Source organism: Musca autumnalis, unplaced genomic scaffold (genome assembly GCF_047663935.1).
Source record: "Musca autumnalis isolate F117 unplaced genomic scaffold, ASM4766393v1 scaffold_5, whole genome shotgun sequence".
Lineage (NCBI taxonomy): Eukaryota > Metazoa > Arthropoda > Insecta > Diptera > Muscidae > Musca > Musca autumnalis.
In genome coordinates this window covers 170,054,066-170,074,792 of record NW_027412088.1, presented here as the reverse complement: position 1 = coordinate 170,074,792, position 20,727 = coordinate 170,054,066, and the positions used below count along the sequence as shown (strand labels likewise).

The window sequence follows — 20,727 nt, the reverse complement described above, 5'->3', positions numbered from 1 at the left end:
GTATGATAATGGCAACTAAAATTCACTGGATTTGCTAAATAAAGCATAGTCTAAACGTGATACTACCTTCCTACCAAAATATAACCCATTATCCTATTTAAATTTGCCAAAAACCTATCATATGCTAAGTTTACATTTACGAAATCCACTCGATTTCAACTGTCAATTCCATAGCTCAAATGTCAAATGAAATCTCATCTGGATCTATTCCAGTACAAACATCACAATAATCCGGAAACATTTTCTTCATCTTCAATACAACAAGCAATAACCATAAAAACACTCATCGTCACTTTATCATCTTCAAACCTATCGAGGATAAACACAATGGACCAGAGGTCTCCGAGTGAAGTTGCCAATTTACTATTGGATGACTGCGCCCTGCGGACATAGGTCCTATATGTAGATCAATATAGACGAATGTTGATTTTAGAACATTTTAAAACGAAAAAAGTTATCAAATTTATTATAAAGATTAGATTGACATATTTGACAGTATTATAAAATATGGTGCTGAAATGTGGTTGGTCCTTAACAAATATGTTTACCATATTTAGGCTTCATGGTCCTATTGAAGAATATTGTTAAAAATTCCAAATGTTTGTGGATCAGATATTAATTGCAGCCTGTATTTATTTATCTTCTCCTCCTTCATACCTTTACAAATTCTCCAATATACTGGAAGCAAATCTTGTTTGGGCGCGGTTTAATACCATTTTCGTATGCCACAAAAGTGGAGACAACTTTATGACGGCCTTCAATATTAACTAGAATATCAAAGATGGTTTCTATTGAAAACGGAATGTAATGATAGGTAACCTGAAAAGGCAAATGTTTAGGTTAGGTTAAAGCCGAAAACACAATAAATGTTTGAGTGAAGATTTGCAGCATTTCTGGTAAAAATAAAGGCCTGCCCTTTTCTTTTTTATTCTTTTATCAGAAGCAAGCAAGGTAAGCAGGCGAGGCAGCTTATGTACTCAGGCTCAATTTCATGTAAGTTAATAAAGGCCATGAACTACAAATTCACATCTGATTTTGCATTTATTTATTCTTTTACATAAATGGAGGCTTGATAATGGGTACTTTACACGATATGTTTTTTACATATGAGTTGTCACTTCTCCCGTACAAAATGTATATGCAAAGTGACAACTCATATGTAAAAAACATATCGTGTAAAGTACCCATAAGCATGAATTTCTCAATGTGTTCTCACCTTTAGTCTTTTATTCCTTTACCAGAAATGACGCAATATTATACTCAAACAATTGTGTTTTCGGCTACATATGTATGGTCCGTTGTGTGTCGCGTCGCGCTTTAAAAAGAAAAACCACATGAAAAATGTGTAAGTCATGCCAAGTTTGTTCTTGAAGTTTTCATGTGGTTGTTGTAACGCGGCACTCAACGGACTGTATGTGCCGAGCCGTTAAAGGACTCGTAATTGACAGCTACATCACTCGGAGAGCTTAAGGTGTGAACAGAATGAAATACGCCGCTTTTTTCACGCCCAATTTCATGTCAAAGATTAAAGACCAAGTACTACTTAATTCAAATGCTGTCTAATTAATTTGAATTAGGTAGTGCCTTTAATCTTTTACATGAAACTGAGCGCGATAAATCGGCGTATTTCATTGTGTTTCTACCTTTAAGGTGTGAACAGAAGGAAATACGCCGCTTTTTTTTCACGCTCAGTTTCATGTCAAAGAATAAAGGCCCAGTACTACCTAATTCAAATGCTGCCTAATTAATTTGAATTAGGAAGTACTTTGCCTTTAGTCTTTTACATGAAACTGAGCTTGATAAAGCGGCGTATTTCATTGTGTTTCTACCTTGATGGTAAAATGAGCATATTTTTCCAAGAGGCATTTCTTATTACTTACTCCATAATTATTGACGCACAGTCGCTCTTCTTCGGGTATATTTTTCGACCAGATTTGATATGAAAAAGAGTTTTTATCGAATTGCATTTGACAAAAATCTTTCGATGTAAAACTGAGAACCGTTGGCTGCCAACCACCACGTTCATATTTGAAAACTTCACAGTGTAGCTGCGGCGTGTATTAACAAAGTGGCATTTTAAAATTCAGATTTTAAGGTTGATTTTTCTTGGGTTACTTACTTCTATACGATCACTTGGTTGAACATCCCAAACTGTGGTAGCATTGCCTGAACAATGAAGACTTCCTTCCGAATATGTCAAATTTAGTTTCGTTAAATCGAACAAGTCATGGATACCATTACTTCCATTAAGGTGTGGACATTTATCGAACATGGCTTCATTATCGAAAAAGAATTGATATCGGGCAGCGTGAATTTTTATGATGAAATATAGTAGAAAGTGTATTGCAACTATTCCAAAATCCATTTTTGTTACAAAGTTGTAAATAATTACTGTTAATACAAGTTTGAAAGCCAATCTCTTATAAATATATACAGAATAGACGATGCTACAAATTTTTGCAGAACTTTTACATCAAACCCAAAAAAAAAAAAAAAAAACAATATAAAAGTTTGATTAAAATGTTGCGTCATTTCTGGTAAAAGTATCGAAGTTCTGTCCAGCCAAATTTGAACTTGGTTGCACTTTGTAAAAGAATAAAAGTCAGAGGGCAACATAACTCAAATTTGGGTCGGTCTTTCTTTATTTTTTGTAACATTCTTGCCCTTAAGGTGTGAACAGAATGAAATACGCTGCTTTTCTCACGCTGTTTCATGTAAAAGATTAAAGGCCAAGTAGCCTCTAGTCTTTTACATGAAACTGAGCGTGAAAAAGCGGCGTATTTCATTGTGTTTCTATCTTTAGTACATCTATTGGAACTAAATTTGTAGTGCAGTGTAACATTAACCTATCCACGGAAACAATGTTGAAAACACGTTAATTAGAATATTTAATACCGGAAATTGTTCGACAAGAACATTTTGACTGCTAAACGTTTATTAGTTATCACATTGTTTCATAAATATCTCAAATACTTTGTTACATTAGGGCGTGAACAGAGCAATATTATAAAACAACATCGATCTTATTTTTGTTTTTTGTTGGAGATTTAATTTCGTATAATATTTAATTACTATATTTAATGTTACGGCAATACAGCTTTTTATCGGGTTGACCTTCTATATGAGGATTAAATTGACGTTTACATTTACGAAATCGATTGGATTTGAACTATAAATTCCTTTGTGTATACATACGTGAAATGAAAACTCATGTGAAATTCATTGGATTTCATTTGACGTTAAAGCAATTAAAGGCCTGGGTACATAAAAAGAAAAGGGCAACCCAGTTCGAAATTTGCTCGGCCTTCTTTATCCTTTTATTTTTATTATGTCAAAAATGAAGCAGGAAAGCAAGGCAATCAGGCAGAGCAGCTTATGTACGCAGGCCATTATGTACCCAGACCTTTAGATCGTGTTCGTCACTACAGCAATTTCTCGTTTTAGGGGCGCATAATTTCATGAAATTTTTCAATGCAAATACTCTAGTGTGGACCGGGACTTTCCTTCGTTCCAAATTGTTCCGAGACCGAAATGTTTTCATGGTTTGGTGGAAGAATTGTCATAAAAATAAATAAATTGCAGCGAATAAACAGCAACGATAAAGGGACGTGAAGAACGAAAGGAACTGTATAAACTCAAGAGCTGGATATAGTTTCAATAGTTTCTTGACCGGAAAAAAATTATTGGCTTGATGTTGTCATTAACAGGTAAATCAACAGATATGTACAAAAAAACCCAACATTATTGAAATAACTTCCCAGCAAAAAAGTTTGGAAGTAGTGCAATGCAGATTTATGATTTCAATACATATTTCGATGCAGTCCACACGGAGTTATGAAAAATGCACTCCGCTCGACACATTTTAGAAGCATATATCCCTAGCCAAGCAAACCAATTTTTTTATCCCTAAAGTCGCAGTCTTTTTTTCTGAACATAAGAAAGAGTGTCTAAAATTATAAGAATTTGTTTTAAAAAAAATAAAGAAATGCAAACTAAAGTTACGAACATTGCTGTAATTCACGAAACGCAAATTATTTTTGAAGTGGAGTTGCAGTTTTTGTACTGGAGTAGGAGGAAAAATGAAAAACCATTTGGATGATGAAGCAATATTAATTTCGGTGTCATATAAAGCAGAGCAGAGGAAGTAAACTTAGTTACGATCAAATTTAATGGAGAGTTTTTTATAATTTGTGTTAATGTAAAAATAAAGCAAAAGAAACAAAATTGTTCATTAAGTTTTAGCAAATAAAAAGAAAAATCCACTCGATTTTATAAATGTAAACTTACTATTTTTTGAAATTTTACCTGTTTGGGTGAAGATCATTTTGAATTTGTTTGCTAGTGAAAAAGGAAAGCCATGGGCTCGAACCCACACAGCCACCAAATTATGTGACCGGTTTAGCTATTAGTTGGACAGCTCTTCAGACATATTGACTGTAGAATGGCTTCTCTGTCCTAGAACTTTTGGTTTTTCAAATGCCGTTGAATTGTATTTCATCATGACAAACGCTTTTTTTTTGGACTGCCTTTGAAGTTATGAGTTTGGCTTTGAACGCTAACACGCCGTGACAAAATTTTTTCATATGTTTTCAGGGACGTGGGTTCAAATCCCAGCCTGGCTCCAGCCTGTTTTTTATTTTTTCAAATTTTGCCTGGTTGGGCGAAGATCATTTTTATGATTTCTCGTTTAGAGTTAAGCTTAATTATCGAAATTTTTTGAAAGTGGAAAAGGAAAGCCAAGACTCGACCCACACAGCCACCAAATTATGTGACCGGTTTCGCTGTTACTTGGGCAGCTCTTCAGACATATCGACTGTCCTAGAACTTTTCGTTTTTCAAATGCAAATGTGCTTTTATACAACAACGGATATTTGGCCGTTGAATTGTATTTCTTCATGACAAACGCTTTCTTTTGCGCCGCCTTCGATGTTATGAGTTTGTCTTTGAACGCCAAACATCCGTTGTTGTATAAAAACACATTTGCATTTGAAAAACCTTAATATTTCAAACAAATCCTCATAAGTTTGGACCCGTTTCATTCGCACACATATTCTTTTCGACATACAAAAACAGACTGTTAATAATATAATTATTTATTTTGCAAAGAAATACGTTTTCTTATATATACTTGACAGCTATTTTGCTTTATAAGCGCACTGATTATGAAAGGTGGACCCCTGGCCTTTTCATTGATGCCAATTTTGATGATATACATATGTCTTCAAATACCATTGCAAAATTTGTAAAAAAAAATCCTTTTTTCACTGCTTTTGCACATACATCGAATACAACACTGCATTTTTGGTGGATTTCTGCCGGATTTAAAATAAACCGTGAGAAAGCTGTGAGAGGATTTAATTTTTATATGGCAAATCTGGTCAGACTTGACCAGATTAAGGAAATAAATCCTCATGAAGTGGTTTAACCCGGCAAAAATCTGTAGTGTAACCGTGCTATTAGTTAGCTTTACAAATGGGGAAAAACAATGAAATCTGTTGAAAAATAGATGAGTTATGGTATTTTTTCTGTTTTAACATTTTGTGGGCTTTCCTTTATCAAAGTTGGTACCTTAATGCGTATGATTGTAATTTGAGTTTGTCTACTTAAAAATTACGCACAAGGTACCAATATTTTATAAAGGAAAAACCAAAAAGTTACGACACTAATACTATGTTTACATTTACGAAATCCACTCGATTTCAACTGTCTATTCCATTGCTCAAACGTCAAATGAAATCCAATCGATTTCAAATGAGTTTTCATTTGACGTATACACAAAGGAATTGACAGATGAAATCGAGTGGATTTCGCAAATGTAAACATAGTATAATGGCCTGTTTCAGTAATGGGTACTTTACACGATATGTTTTTCACATATGGGTTGTCACTTTTTATATAAAGAAGGTATATGCAAAGTGACATCACATATGTAAAATAACATATCGTGTAAAGTACCCATAAGACTATTCATTTGTTTCTTCGTTCGTACTGCTACCAAACTCCTGTTGTCGTAGAAAACGTTTGTTTGATTTAAGCAAAAATTTTTTGGAGTAGTTGAACATCCCTCCCACTCCTTGCTGGAGTAGTTTCAATTCATGCATTTAAATCAAAAGTTTTCTGTAAGGAGATGCAAATTTATATGTTTTTTTTTACTCTTTATTAGTGGTTTTGTTTGGCTATAGGTCAATTGAAAAAGAAAACGATGTATTTTTGATTTTTATTCTTCTTTTATTTTTCCAATATTTCGATTGTCATCGACAATCATCTTCAGGGATATTTTTTTGGAGATCACCTGTGCTGGTTCAATGTCACCATCAAACTTTTTTTTACCCTTTATTATGATGAGTATTCTGTTTTGATTGGAGTAGTTTAACAGCCTTTCCTTATTAATTTTAAGCTACTATATTAAGTTATGCAATTTGTTATTTTAAGCTCAAATGTAGTATACAGCCCTAAGGTTGAAAGACTGGGCATTATAAAATGGAAATAAATTGAATTGAAATTGAATTGAAAAATGAATCAAATAGTTTTCAAAAAACATGAGTTTGGTAGTAGTTCAACAAATGAATCGTCTTACTGAAACAGGCCATAAATATGGTATAACTCAAGCATTTTTCCACCGATTTCATTAGTTTCCCCCCAAAAGTAAATAATTACGCAGTTTGGTGTCTTCTACGCAGCTTAGAGCACGAGGAAAAACATTTTCCTGTTGTTAATGCGTTTTTCTCATACTTAAATAACTTAAAAATTATGGCTCGTTCGAAAGACATGATTTTCAACTTTTAAATAAAAAATAACCTGCAAAAGTCTGATGTGGAAAAAAAAGTTATGTCCGTTTTAAGTTGAAAATCCAAAAAACCCAGTTTTTCACTATATTTACCGTTATAAAATCAAAAAACGAAGTGACCCAAAGAAACCAAAGGTATTTTCGTCTTCCATGAACTGCCACAAAACGGAATATACATATGCATCACAACCCCTGAAAAACAATTTTGTCAACTTTTGTAGCACAGTGTAATTGAAACCTGGTGTTGTTATTACAATTTTTTGGTCTGTTCCAGTACTGCAACAATATACTACTTTTTACTATTTTTTTCGATAACATAAAGGAAAAAATGTTATCGTAGTAAAAAGTAGTAGCTTTTTGCAGGTTCTGGAACAGAGCATGTAATTGACAGACGTACATACATAGTTCTCTTTATCTCGTCGAGATATGAGAAATGGCAAGGGGTCTGCGACGAATATTTCGCGATGTTAAATGAATTTTGGGAAAAAGAAACTTATAATACCCTTTCCACATTATTGACTAAAATATGAATATTTTATTTTAAAAAAACCTTTACGGATTTTTGATAGAAAAGGAAAGGAAAAGGACAAGGAAAAGGTCGTAAGTCCAAAGATATCCAATTATCTCCCAAACGCGATGGAATTTGATAAAGAAAATACAGGCATTGAATCGGAAACCACCACCTCCCGAAATATGTTAAAAAAGAAAAGACTCAATAAAATTTGAATTTAACTTATGAATCAGTATAAAAAATCCCACGATTTTATTGCACATTCATTCATTTTGAAATTATTTAGTTGACACCACATAAACCAGGTACCTATACTTTTTGCCCGTTATTTTTATTATTTCCGGCCGATATCTGCATTTATTAGCTTGATGTCTTTAACAGGTAAATCAACAGATATGTACAAAAAAAAACCCAACATTATTGAAATAACTTCTTGTAGTAATTCCTAATTAAAAATCTATGTTTTTAAAAATTCATCGATTGCAATAAATACAAAACACGCTTTGCATGTGAGAGGCCCCGGGTTCAATCCCCGGCATCTACAGATTTTTTTAATAGTTTATTTACTTTTTTGCTAAGCTAATTAAAACTCATTGTTTAATTTACTCACACATACGCTATGTGTTGTGCAAGGTAATGTTGAATTCAACTTAAAATGAATGAACTCACTAGGTGGTTATGAGTGGTGTGTGTTTCTTATCAATAACGCTAAACAGCGACGTATCACGCAGCAGAGTGGCGCAGTGGAAGCGTGCTGGGCCCATAACCCAGAGGTCCGAGGATCGAAACCTTGCTCTGCTAAGAAAATAATGAGGTTTCAATTTTTTATTTTATTTAATAATAAATGGCCTGTTCCCGTACTTTATGAAGTGGTAAAAGTCGTAAAAGTTGTAAAAGTCGTATATATAAATATAAATGTTGTGTACGGGAATGCAAAATGTGTAAAAGTGGTAAAAATTGTAAAAACTTTTTAGTTCTGGAACAGAGCTAATACTAATTAAAAAACATATAATAGTCGTCTGTAGCTGTAAAAACGTACAATGTTGAATAAAGACAATAAATAAAAAATAATAATTACGTATATCTCGACCAATTTTTTTTATTTTTAAAAAATGTTAATTCGATAACTATAAACTTGTTCAAAATATCCATTCACTTTTGGGGTAATAATTTTTTTGGATTCTCTAGATCTGTTCTTGGCCAATGGGATAAATTATAAGTCCCGGTCCACACTAGCGTGAATTTCATTAAAAAATTTCATGAAATTAGGCGTTCTTAGTCCCGGTCCACACTAGCGTGAATTTCATTCAAAAAATTTCATGAAATTAGGTGTTCTTTAATCGAATTCCCCACTACAGCAATTTTATGATTTTGCTCTACCATGGAGGTCGATCTAGAGACGCATAATTTCATGAAATTTTTTCAATGAAACCACTCTAGTGTGGACCGGGACTTAGGTCGAATTCCCCACTACAGCAATTTCATGATTTTACCCTACTATGGAACTCGATCTAGAAACGCCTAATTTCATGAAACTTTTTAATGAAATTCACGCTAGAGTGGACCGGGACTAATCTAGTTCATTAAAAAATTTCATGAAGTTAGGCGTTCTTAGATCGAATTCCTCACTAAATCAATTTCATGATTTTACTCTACTATGAAATAGAAGCTCTGTTCCAGAACTAAAAAGTTTTTACAATTTTTACCACTTTTACACATTTTGCGTTCCCGTACACAAAATTTATATGAAAATCGTTTACGACTTTTACAACTTTTACCACTTTATAAAGTACGGGAACAGGCCAAGAGTTGTGTAATTCCGGAACGAACTAGTTCCAATGAACTATTGGAACTAAAGGTTGTTTTTTTTAAGCTAGATAGAACTTTAAATTGTAAAAAGTAACACAAAAAATTTAATTTTGATGAAACTTTTTTTTATTTGTTTCAGTATACTCTGACAAATCATCATAAATAGACTCACGCTTGAACAACGCTACGAAATTATCCAAATTTACTTTGAAAATCAGTCGTCGATTCGCGCAACTTATAGACGACTTCGTCATTTGTATGGCGTTCAGCGATGAGGCGCATTTTTGGCTTAACGGGTTTGTTAATAAGCAAAATTGCCGCATATCGAGTGAGACCAATCCACAAGAGACCCTAGAGACTCCATTACATCCAGAAAAATGCACCGTATGGTGCGGTTTTCACGCTGGTGGCTGGTGGCATTTCTTCAAAAATGAGGCCGGAGCTCGCGGTACGGTCAATGGAGATTGTTACCGCACCATGATCAATGATTTTTTGTTTGAAAATATGGATGACATTGATCCGGAGGAGATGTGGTTTCAACAGGATGGCGCTACGTGTCATATGGCGAACGCAACCATCGACTTATTGAAATCAAAATTTGGCGATAAGTTGATTTCGAGAAGTGGACCTGTCAATTGGCCTCCAAGGTCGTGCGATTTGACACCTCTCGATTATTTCCTGTGGGGCTACGTGAAGTCACTGGTTTATGCTGATAAACCAGCAACAATTGATGCCTTGGAGGCCAGCATTGTTCGTGTTATTCGTGACATACGGCCAGCAGTGCTCGAAAAAGTGGCCAAAAATTGGACGTCCAGAATGCACTTCGTCAAGAACAGCCGCGTTGCCCATATGCCCGAAATCATTTTCAAATGTTAATGTCACGTATTGATCTTTCGAATAAAAAAAATTTGATTACAATTTAATTTTTTGTGTTATTTTTTAAAATTTCAAGTTCTATCGCGCTTAAAAAAAACACCCTTTATATTCAGTCTTGCATTTATATGGCTTCATGGTATAAGTAAAGAGGTAGATTTAAATGGAAAAAATCTATAAAATCCTTGTTTTTCCTGAATTCTTAAAACATCAAAATTAGTAAACACAAAAGCAACAAGTAAGTTTGTTTACAATACCAATGTTGAGCATTTTATAAAAAACACGAAAAATGAATGAAGGGCCAAGGTTTCTCCACATAATCGAGTTGTGGATATGAAAAAATGTTTGTTTCAATGAAAATCCGACAAATTTCTTCCATAGTCCCAATTTACATTAGGCGAGTTTACTTGCGGCAATTGTCAGTTCGTAGGTGAGAGAGGGTGCTGAGAGGCAAAGGGTTACCATATGCCTCACCTCTCTCTCCTACAAAATGACAATTGCCGCAAGTAAACTCGCCCAATGTAAATTGGGACCTACATTAGGTCCCAATTTACATTGGGCGAGTTTACTTGCGGCAATTGTCATTTTGTAGGAGAGAGAGGTGAGGCATATGGTAACCCTTTGCCTCTCAGCACCCTCTCTCACCTACAAACTGACAATTGCCGCAAGTAAACTCGCCTAATGTAAATTGGGACTAGGCGAGTTTACTTGCGGCAATTGTCAGTTTGTTGGTGAAAGAGGGTGCTGAGAGGCAAAGGGTTACCATATGCCTCACCTCTCTCTCCTACAAAATGACAATTGCCGCAAGTAAACTCGCCTAATGTAAATTGGGACATACAAATGTTCTAAAAACTATTTTAAAAACCATTGAATTCGATTGCTTTAAAAATTGTTTGGCATATTCCCAGCCAGCATTTGGAAGATTGTTTTTTCAAAAATCACATTGAGGGGTCATTTTAGAGTCCTTTTGGTGATCAAAAAATGATTAAGTCGCTTGTATGATCAGAAAGGGACTCGAATGTGACTCCCTGTAACGATTGAAAAGAGTTCAAATTAAAATACAACAACAAATGTGTAGTAATCACAAATAAATTATTTAGGCGTTTAAAATGTGACTATTTTTTCGTTGTTTATTGTCACATTTTGATCATCAGAAGATTGAAAAATGCTTAATCAAAAAATGGTCATCCAGGTGTTTGAAAAGTGATTATAATTATGTATCTTCTAATCATATTTTGAACAGATAGATGATTAAATACTGATTGTTTTGTTTTATTTTTGTTTTGTTGAAAATAATTCTCATATACACTTTCTACAAAACTTTGATATAAATGTAACGTATAATATTAAGAGTATAGACAAACACAACACATGTTCAGGTAAAGGGGATAATTAAAAGCAATAGGCAAAGCAGAAAAGACAACACAACACAACAAAGGAAAGGAACAAAAAAACAAAGAAGAATAAAAAGAAAATTCTTTTAATGTTTTCGTCTAATAAAAAGACTCATAAATGACTCCATAAAGACTCATAAACGATTATAAACATGATTCTAAAAAAACTCGAAAAAGAGTTCCAAATTAATCAACAAATCACCAATAAATGATTGAAATACGACTCGAAAAAGACTTTATATACAATCAGAAAATGGGCAAAAATTACACGAAACTAATGCAGAGGAAGACTCATTTGCGATTTGTTTAAAAGAGTCGCCTGAGGTTACGTTTTTCTCCCGACAAAGGAGTCATTTATGATCAGAAAATGAGCTCATATTCCAGCAGTCGGATCAAAAAAGACTCGAATTTGATTAAAATTTTCAAAAAATGCTTGCTGGGTTATTTAAACAACACACACATACAAAGATTGTGTATATTGTGTTGATGTTTTAGGAACAGTCGAAAGAAAGTCCCAATTTACATTGGGCGAGTTTACTTGCGGCAATTGTCATTTTGTAGGAGAGAGAGGTGAGGCATATGGTAACCCTTTGCCTCTCAGCACCCTCTCTCACCTACAAACTGACAATTGCCGCAAGTAAACTCGCCTAATGTAAATTGGGACAAAAAAATGAAGTGGACAAGAAGCTTTAGCTAATGGGTATTTTACACGATATGTTTTTTGCATATGAGTTGTCACTTCTCCCATACAAAATGTATATGCAAAGTGACAACTCATATGTAAAAAACATATCGTGTAAAGTACCTATAACCTTTCTTATTAAACGATGTATGACTCCTTTCGTTCTCCTAGTTTATTTAAATGTCTTTTCAGAACCTGCAAAAAGCTACTATTTTTTACTACGATATAGATTCTTGTAGTTCAACATACCATAATTCAACCTACATACGTCGATCTTTCTTCGTTGCTGTTTATTCGTTGCAATTAATATATTTTTATGTCAATTCATCCACCAATCCATGAAAACATTTCGATCCCGGAACTATTTGGAACGAAGGAAACAAAAAGAACAATGAAAGAGAAAGATTCGCAGAAATGTTTCGGTCTAGGAACTATTCGGAACGAAAAGAACGATGAAAAAAATATCCGTTGAACTATATCTGTCTCGGAACTATGTCCATAACTATGTCCCAATTTACATTGGGCGAGTTTACTTGCGGCAATTGTCATTTTGTATGAGAGAGAGGTGAGGCATATGGTAACCCTTTGCCTCTCAGCACCCTCTCTCACCTACAAACTGACAATTGCCGCAAGTAAACTCGCCTAATGTAAATTGGGACTATATTAGGTAATTTTTCTTGCGGCAATTGTCAGTTTCTTGGTGAGATGTTGAAAGGCAATGGGTTACCTATGCTTCACCTTTCTCTCCTTCAAACTGACAATTGCCGCAAGGAAAATCGCCTAATGTAGATACGGACTATGGAACTACATATATTAAGGAACTAGTTCCTTTTGGGAAAAGGAACTACAGTTGAACCTCGATTATCCGTGAATCGATTATTCGGGAACCTCCATTATCCGGGATAGAAAATAAATGGGTCTGTTCCAGAACTGCAAGAATCTACTAATTTTTACTATTTTTTTCGATAACATAAAGGAAAAAATGTTATCGTAGTAAAAATTAGTAGCTTCTTGCAGGTTCTGGAACAGAGCATATGTTGGTCTTTTTTCCATTTCCTATATTTCTCGTTATAAACTTTATTATCCGGGAGTAAAAGCACACTTTCCAATAAATTTGATTAAGCAAACAAGAGGTAAACAAAAGAAAACTGGAAATTCTCCCATATTACACAATTTTTATATTAATGGTATCACAAAAACCATAGGGCAAAGTCAATTCAGATGAATATGATGATGGTATTATGTATCCTTCTAAAATTTTGTAGATTGCCTCTAGAATTATAACAAAATTACTGACTCTATTATTATTGTACTTTACTGTGCCATTTTTACATAAAAATATGTTGAAAAACTGCATAAAAACATTGCCTCCATTATCCGTGAAAATCGATTATCCGTTATGCCTCCGGTCCCGACCATCACGGATAATCGAGGTCCGACTGTATAAAGATCGATCCGCTCCGGGAACTAGATCGCCCAACTCTACTATGGAACTCGATCTAGAAACGCATAAGCTTCGTTCCAGAACTAAAAAGTTTTTACACATTTTTTTCCAAAATGCGTTCTCGTACACCAAAAAGTTGCAAACGTTCCTGCCGTTTTTCCGTTCCCGTACATTTTGGAAAAATGTGTATGTGGAACTCATTTTCGACAGTTTGCTGTTTTGACACTTTTATCATTAAAAAAGTACTGGAACGAAGCATGGTAGAACAAATATAAGGTAAAGTTAATACTACAACAAATACAACTCAACAACAACCACAAAGGAATTTGTTTTTGTTTGTAACGTTACTGCCAGTTGTATTTGTAAACAAAACAAGGAAATGTCTATAAATTATTGGAATTTAAAAAAACTAATAATTTTTCACATTTGGTTGAATATTTTGGAAAACATGAATGAAAGTTCGTTACATTTTCAATTTTTATGTTTCCACATTAGGGTTATGACTTTTTTACAACCTCATATCCCTGTATCATAGCGTGATGAGTTTTGCCATAAGATTACATAAAATCTTAGTTATAAGGTGATTCGGTGAAAAACCTCACGCACAAAATGATTTTAAAATTTGAATTTATCAAAATTATGGACAATTTTTTGAAGTCACTGAAAACAGATATATAATTGAAAATAAACTTTAGAGCCACATGAGATAATTAAAATGACATAAAATGTATTTCTCCCTATTTTTCTTCAATTCTGAGAATCGTAAAAATGTCGTAAACGCTTTTATTCAAAAATATAATTTTTTAACAAAAAACAAAAAATTTAAAATTTTTTCAAAGTGACTTTTTTCGCGACTTTTTTAATATTTGAATGAAATAAACGTTATTATAGTTATTAGTAGGCTTATATTGATTCATTCGTGCAACAAAAAATAATTTTTTGAAAAAAAATTTTTTTTCATTTCATATATTTTTTCAAAAAATAATTTTTTTAAAATCGATTTGTGTGTGAACTTTTTTTATATTTCAATGGAATAAACGATAGCATAGTGATTAATATGTAAAAGTTCATTCATCCCTGCTACAGGAAATCATTTTTGAGGAAAAATGTCAAAAAGTCATAACCCTATTCCACATCATTCCAATAAATGCATAAATTCTCGCAGAAAGTAGAATTCTTGGGGTCGCTGGAAATCCATAGAAAAAGGAGAATCTGTTTCAATGTTTTGTTTTAGAAATCAAAGAAGCACATGTTTATTAGGGCTTTATTTTTTTTTAAATTTTAACAAAATACTTCACATATTAACAAACGTTGTATCGCCTCTACAAGCGGGGATTTACTGCGCGGCTTATCGTTCGAACTTGGAGGAGGTTACATATCATTGATATGAAGAAGTCTTTCTGGGAAATGGTTTTTTTCCGAATGATATATTTTTTTCTCAAAAAATATATGTCCCTAATGTACATCGAAATAAATGTATAAAATGTCATATGAAATTTGACACTAACGTTACAACCCAGTTCAGTCAGCTGTGTATTGCTGCTACCTTTTCTTATTCTACCATGGGCCACAACCTTCAAAATACCGTAAATCGGGAGGTCCCATTCTATGGGGGATATATGAAGACGTGGACCTATGCCGACAAATTTCAGGTGGAGTGTTTTATACCCGCAACGAAGACTAAATACCAATTTTCAGTCATTTCGGTGGGATATTGAGGCTACAACTTTCAAAATACCAAATATCGGTAGGTTACGTTCTATGGGGGCTATATGAAGACGTGGGCCTAAGCGGACATATTTCAGTTGTAAGATTGCGTACCCCTAACGAAAACTTAATACCAAATTTCAGTCATTTCGGTGGGATATTTAGACCATAAATCCTTGAATATATTTTTGCATATGCTCATTTTATGCTGATATTTACAAATATGTCAAGATATGCACGATAGGCAAAGTATGCAAAAATTTTTGGGCCTAATTCTTTTTATTTTGTAATAAAATGAGTTTCTGTCTAATCAGATTTTCTCTACGACCATCCTACTGAAGACTGACAAAAGTGTGAAAACGTACTCTTAGTTTTTTGTGAACCATGAACAATTTAAAGTTTATGCAATTTTTTATTTATATTTTTTAATAATTTGCATTGTGGACGATTTTAGACAACATTAATGTTTAAAAAATTTGGAAAAAAGTAATGAAACACCAAGAAAAATTAAATTTTAATTCTCTCTTAAATTCGCCTCTCTCTCGATTTTGCTCAGCTCTGTCGTTAATGTACAACAGAGCTGAGCAAAATCGAGATAGAGGCAACTTTAAGGGAGAATTAATATTTAATTTTTCTTAATGTTTCATTAATTATTTCAACATTTTTAAACATTAATGTTGTCTAAAATCGTCCACAATGCAAATTACTAAAAATTATAAATAAAAAATTGAATAAATTTTTAATTGTTTATGGACCATAAACATAAATTATGGTTCACAAAAAACTAAGAGTATGTTCTCTCAATTTGGCTGTGTGCTAGCACATGCGTGCTCACCCCTACTCTATATCATCAATGGTGAGCAAAATAGGAAAAGAGAAAATTTAAGGGAGAATTAATATTTAATTTTTCTTGTTGTTTCATTACATATTTAAACATTTTTAAGCACTAATGTTATTTAAAATCTTGCTACAAATGAATTATTAAAGAATTATTACAAAAAATACTTAAACGCCCAAGTGTTGTTGAAGTAATGAAATTAAGAGTATTTTACAGAAACCACCAGTGGATGGCCGTGCACACCATTGATGTACAAACAAACACCACATGAAGAGAGAGTAGTAATCCTACAAGGCATAAAGTATGAGAGAACTGAAAACAAAAACAACACAGTTGTCTAAACATAGCTGTTTACTAATATGGGGAATTTATGAGAGAGGTGTGTTGTTGTGTTATGCAAAGGCTGTGTTAGCTAAACAGAGAATGCGTTTGTTTTGGTGTTACGACAACGTACATAGGCGGACATAACTGTGATTCATTTGATGCGTTTAGATTTTTTATGTGTTTTCGATTGTTTTTCTTTTCGCTAGTTGTAATGCATAAAGTATACTCGAAACGAAGTCAACACGAACAATTCGAGCAAGAGGTAGTAATTTGTACGAAGCAGTAAAGTCTTTACATACAATGCGTTAAATATGAATCAGCAATGTTTGTGTTTGACTTTTAACAGAATATTGATTACATTCTAACGCAAAAAAGAGAATGGTGGTGCGTACTAGTATCACACTGGCAAGCACCCGATTATTTGAGCAAAACTGACAGTTAAAACTGATCGTGTGTACCACACTTAACGCGTTGATCGAAAAAAAGAGAATTTTGCACGAAGCATTTCCAGAATTTCATTTCTTATAATTTTGAACACATTTACAAATGATTGGAAGGGGGCACCCAAAAAATTGAGAGTTGAAATCGAGTGGATTTCGTAAATGTAAGCCAAGCATTAAGCTGTAAACAGATACAACGTTTGGGTAAAGTTTTGTGTCGTTTTGGCCGTTTTTACACTGTTGGGCATGATGCCGAAAAATTCAAATTCATTTGAAATATATGCCGACAAACAGATAAACGCTGGACTTCGGTATCGTCGTCGCCCTGTTGTTGTTGTATTTTTCTCGACGCCCAACGCAAAACTTTAATCAAACGTTGTATCTGTTTCATGGCACAATAATCCAGGTAGTGGCATCGTAAAATTTTGAATATGTTATGTCAAAACTTTCTTTATGTTGTTGGGGAAATTACAACAAAAATAATTTTTTTATAAAGGGATTTGACTTTTCATATTCGATCAGCTGGTGTGATACCACTACCTGGTAGTTCTGCCATGATCTGTTTTCAGCTTTAGTTTTGTGGGCGTATGACGTTAATCCTTACGCGACGTAAGACAACATTTTAGCGTAAAAGAAACTAAGAGTACGTTTACATTTGCGAAAAACACTTGATTTCAAATTAGATTTTATTTGGATGAATCAAAATGTGATGACAACACATATGTACATTTTTTCGATTAAAGCGCGCTCTATTCTCGTCTGTAAACATAAAGGGAAAAGCTGTTTTGTTTGTTTGGCAAAGCAGTTGTTTACATTTTTAGGTTATGTCATCAAAAAACAAAACCAGGGGCTGGATTCTTGTTCTATGAAAATTTGAAATGAAAAATATTTCCTTTATATTTTTGTATTTTGCAGATGGTCTGATGGCACCTTAAGCAAGCGACGATTGATTCTGTTTCTACCTTTACCACTTTATACCTAATAAGCGGCCCTTTAGTCCCGGTCCACACATTAAAAAAAAAATCATGAAATTATGCGTTTCTAGATCGAGTTCCATACTAGAGTAAAACCATGAAATTGGCGTAATGAGGAATTCGAACTAAGAACGCCTAATTTCATGAAATTTTTTAATGAAATTCACGCTAGTGTGGACCGGGACTAATTGTTGCTACATTTCAACCATGGCGGAATAAGAAGGTGTTAAGGCCTGCGTACATAAGCTGCCTTGCCTGCTTACCTTGCTTACTTCTGATAAAAGAATAAACAAAGATGTCAATATTATAAGATAGGAAAAGTTAATTGTGAAAAATTAACTGTAGAGGGAGTTAACCTCTGTTGCTACGATATCATAGCAACATTCTGTTAAACGAAAACTGTTACTCATTGGAATATTGACAAGAAAAACATTAAAACTCAAGTTTGACGGCATTCGCTTTTGATTTTTTCATTGAATGAACAATAAAAAAAGAAAAGAAATAAATTTCAGCCACAAAACACGATGTTAATGTTTTCTGCCGCGAGAAATGGAATCAAAAACGATTGGCATTGCTGTTATCAATTCCAGTGAGTTGTGTAGCCATCTGAAACCAAAATGTAGAACTATTAGCATATGTTTTTGGAAAATGTGTTACGTGTCCCTTACTGTTGCAGCCAGGAGATGCTCAGATAACGCCAGCTAGCTCTGCCGACTCTCGTGGGGTAGGTACCATCCCAACATCTCGAGCTGAGGACCGCCAACAATAACTAAAAAACGATGACATCTATACAAAAACTTTACAACAAGTCTTCCATCATAACCCGTCGACTCCTGGCCCAGAAGCCACTATAGCCGCCCACCCAACCATGATCATCCGTTCCCACTCTGTTGTAGATGACCCCTATTCCCGCTTCCATTCCACCACTTACCTCACCTTATTTTTACCTCCCTCTTTAAAATTTACAAGTCCATAATTACATCATATACCATGTCACATTATTTACTTTTATAACCATACTTAAATCTAAGACTAAATCTATATTTGTTTTTAATTCTATTTTTTTTTTCTTTTGGTTAAGACAAAATTCAATAAATCATCAATTATTATAAATTAAAAATTGTTTGTATTAATTATGTTGTATGAGTCTCAATTATCAGAGTAAATGTTTACGAACGGTTTTATTAAACCAAATTTGATTATTAACGGTTGACACAATATGCCTAGCAGAACCCACAACGAATGTCACAAAACAAAGGTCCCAAAGATGGACTAATAGGCCGTTTACATATACCAAGGTTAACCCAGTGGGTCTGGGTTTCAAATGTCATTTCCATTGTATATACTTCAAATAAATCCCCATAAAGAAGGTTAACCCTGCAAAAAACTATAATATAAACGCCGTATAACACACTAAAACTCAAGCTATCCTAGATATCCTGACAGAGCTCTTGGAGGAATCCTAGGCTAACCTGTTAAAAGACGAAAAGAAAAAAACTAAATTCTGACTGACCTTGTGGATCCTTAACAAAAACTATATCTAAACACTTAAAAAAAATTTGAAAATAGTAAATCAAAAATCAAACACATAAGCATATAAAAAAAATGTAATAATTATAAATAATACTAATAATATGAAATATTAAGAAATATACTAATTTGTCAGCAAGCAGTTAAAAAAAAATTAAATGTGAATGGATATATGGATAAATTTCTTTAGCTATACATAAAAAAATATTAAAAAAAAATCGTTGAATATTATTAATTTGTGTCCCAGTCGTACGTTATCATAGCCAGTTTTCTGGCATTTTCTTTTTAAATTTTTTTTGTGGTTATGGACTTCAGCCCCTTTGGTTATGAGCAAACATACATATATCCTTATTGTCGCTCCTTTTGGCCTACACTGCCAATGCTTGTTTTGAATAGATATTTTGGACCAGATGTAATTGTCCAATCATAAATTCTTGGTACTGAGCACAATTAGTCTGGAAATGCGCCTCCGCCGTTACTATTTCGGCTCGTGTCTACTTGGGCAGCATTCCACAGTATAACTTGTGTCGTTTATTTTAAAGATTGATGATACTATCAATATTTTTTCTTTCTGTCCTACCTTGATCTGAAGGGATTTCCTGGGTATGTAAAGGCGGTTGACCACCAGACAACCTATTCTCATTTCCCGGATCGACTGCCGTTGGTGGACACCAATGCTCCGACCTGTTAATTAATAGCGAACTACTAAATATCGTATTTGATACTAATTTCGGCCTCATACTCACATTCAATTTTGTCGGTTCGCTATTATGGCCTTTAACAATATTCCCAGTAGGACAATCAGCGCAAAGCGTTTAATGAAATCTACACAATAGCCACCATTAATATCATTTATCATAATTTAAATTTTTCCTTCGTATACCTTTAACTCTCTTATTAACTTTTGGGTTTATTACACTTTATCATAAACTTTTCACTTCAACACTGAACTTGCACCGAATAAAAGTTACAAGGACTCCACTATGCTCAGCACCACATTCTATTCAAACTGAGCTCATTTGCCACTGACTGTCCTATTTATAAGCTCTGAATTTGTCTGGAAACTTTCCAAGACAACCATTTGCCTCATACCATCTAATTTACTTATCATCCGACTGCCTCTTTCTCAGTAATAGAACGAACTCATAAATAAAATTAAACCTATTGTTCATCCTTTTCCTACATCAGACATTCTAATGACAGTAACATGCAATTTAAATGGATTATTAATGTCCGACATTTCAAATATTCAAAATATCCGACATTTTCTAAACATACCGTGGTGGCATCTACCTTGCTTGCTTGCGCTCACAGAGTTCATTTCTTTATTTTTATGAATGAATCATGTTCCACATTCGGGTTGGTTGGCAACGCGGTGTAGTATCAGCTGTCAAAGAACGAATGGAGGAACATA

At 33.8% G+C, this 20,727-nt stretch overlaps 1 protein-coding gene, 1 long non-coding RNA gene and 1 other non-coding gene across 3 annotated transcripts; 1 reads left to right on the top strand and 2 right to left on the bottom strand.

Annotated features, from left to right (window-relative positions):
• Positions 1-480: 480 nt before the first annotated feature.
• Positions 481-2,381, bottom strand: LOC141406627 (uncharacterized). The gene is made up of 3 exons (XM_073992434.1): positions 2,120-2,381; positions 1,881-2,048; positions 481-819 (listed from the first exon to the last, which is right to left on the bottom strand). The coding sequence occupies exons 1-3, from the start codon at positions 2,363-2,365 to the stop codon at positions 652-654; spliced, it is 582 nt and encodes a 193-aa protein (XP_073848535.1). The 5' UTR covers positions 2,366-2,381; the 3' UTR covers positions 481-651.
• A 5,646-nt stretch (positions 2,382-8,027) lies between these two features.
• TRNAM-CAU (transfer RNA methionine (anticodon CAU)) lies at positions 8,028-8,099 on the top strand. Its single transcript has one exon. It is a non-coding gene; the product is annotated as a tRNA-Met (tRNA).
• Positions 8,100-19,845: 11,746 nt separating this feature from the next.
• On the bottom strand, positions 19,846-20,304 carry LOC141406845 (uncharacterized). The gene is made up of 3 exons (XR_012413520.1): positions 20,197-20,304; positions 20,060-20,138; positions 19,846-19,997 (listed from the first exon to the last, which is right to left on the bottom strand). It is a non-coding gene; the product is annotated as an uncharacterized lncRNA (long non-coding RNA).
• Between the last annotated feature and the right edge of the window lie 423 nt (positions 20,305-20,727).

Bases quoted from the DNA above. Each gene is read 5' to 3' on its own strand.
- LOC141406627 (XM_073992434.1), bottom strand. From the start codon at position 2,365: ATGGATTTTGGAATAGTTGCAATACACTTTCTACTATATTTCATCATA. The intron at 2,049-2,119 runs GTAAGTAACCCA...TACACGCCGCAG, and splicing joins AACCAAGTGATCGTATAGAA to CTACACTGTGAAGTTTTCAA. The intron at 820-1,880 runs GTAAGTAATAAG...TTGCCTTTTCAG, and splicing joins TGTGCGTCAATAATTATGGA to GTTACCTATCATTACATTCC.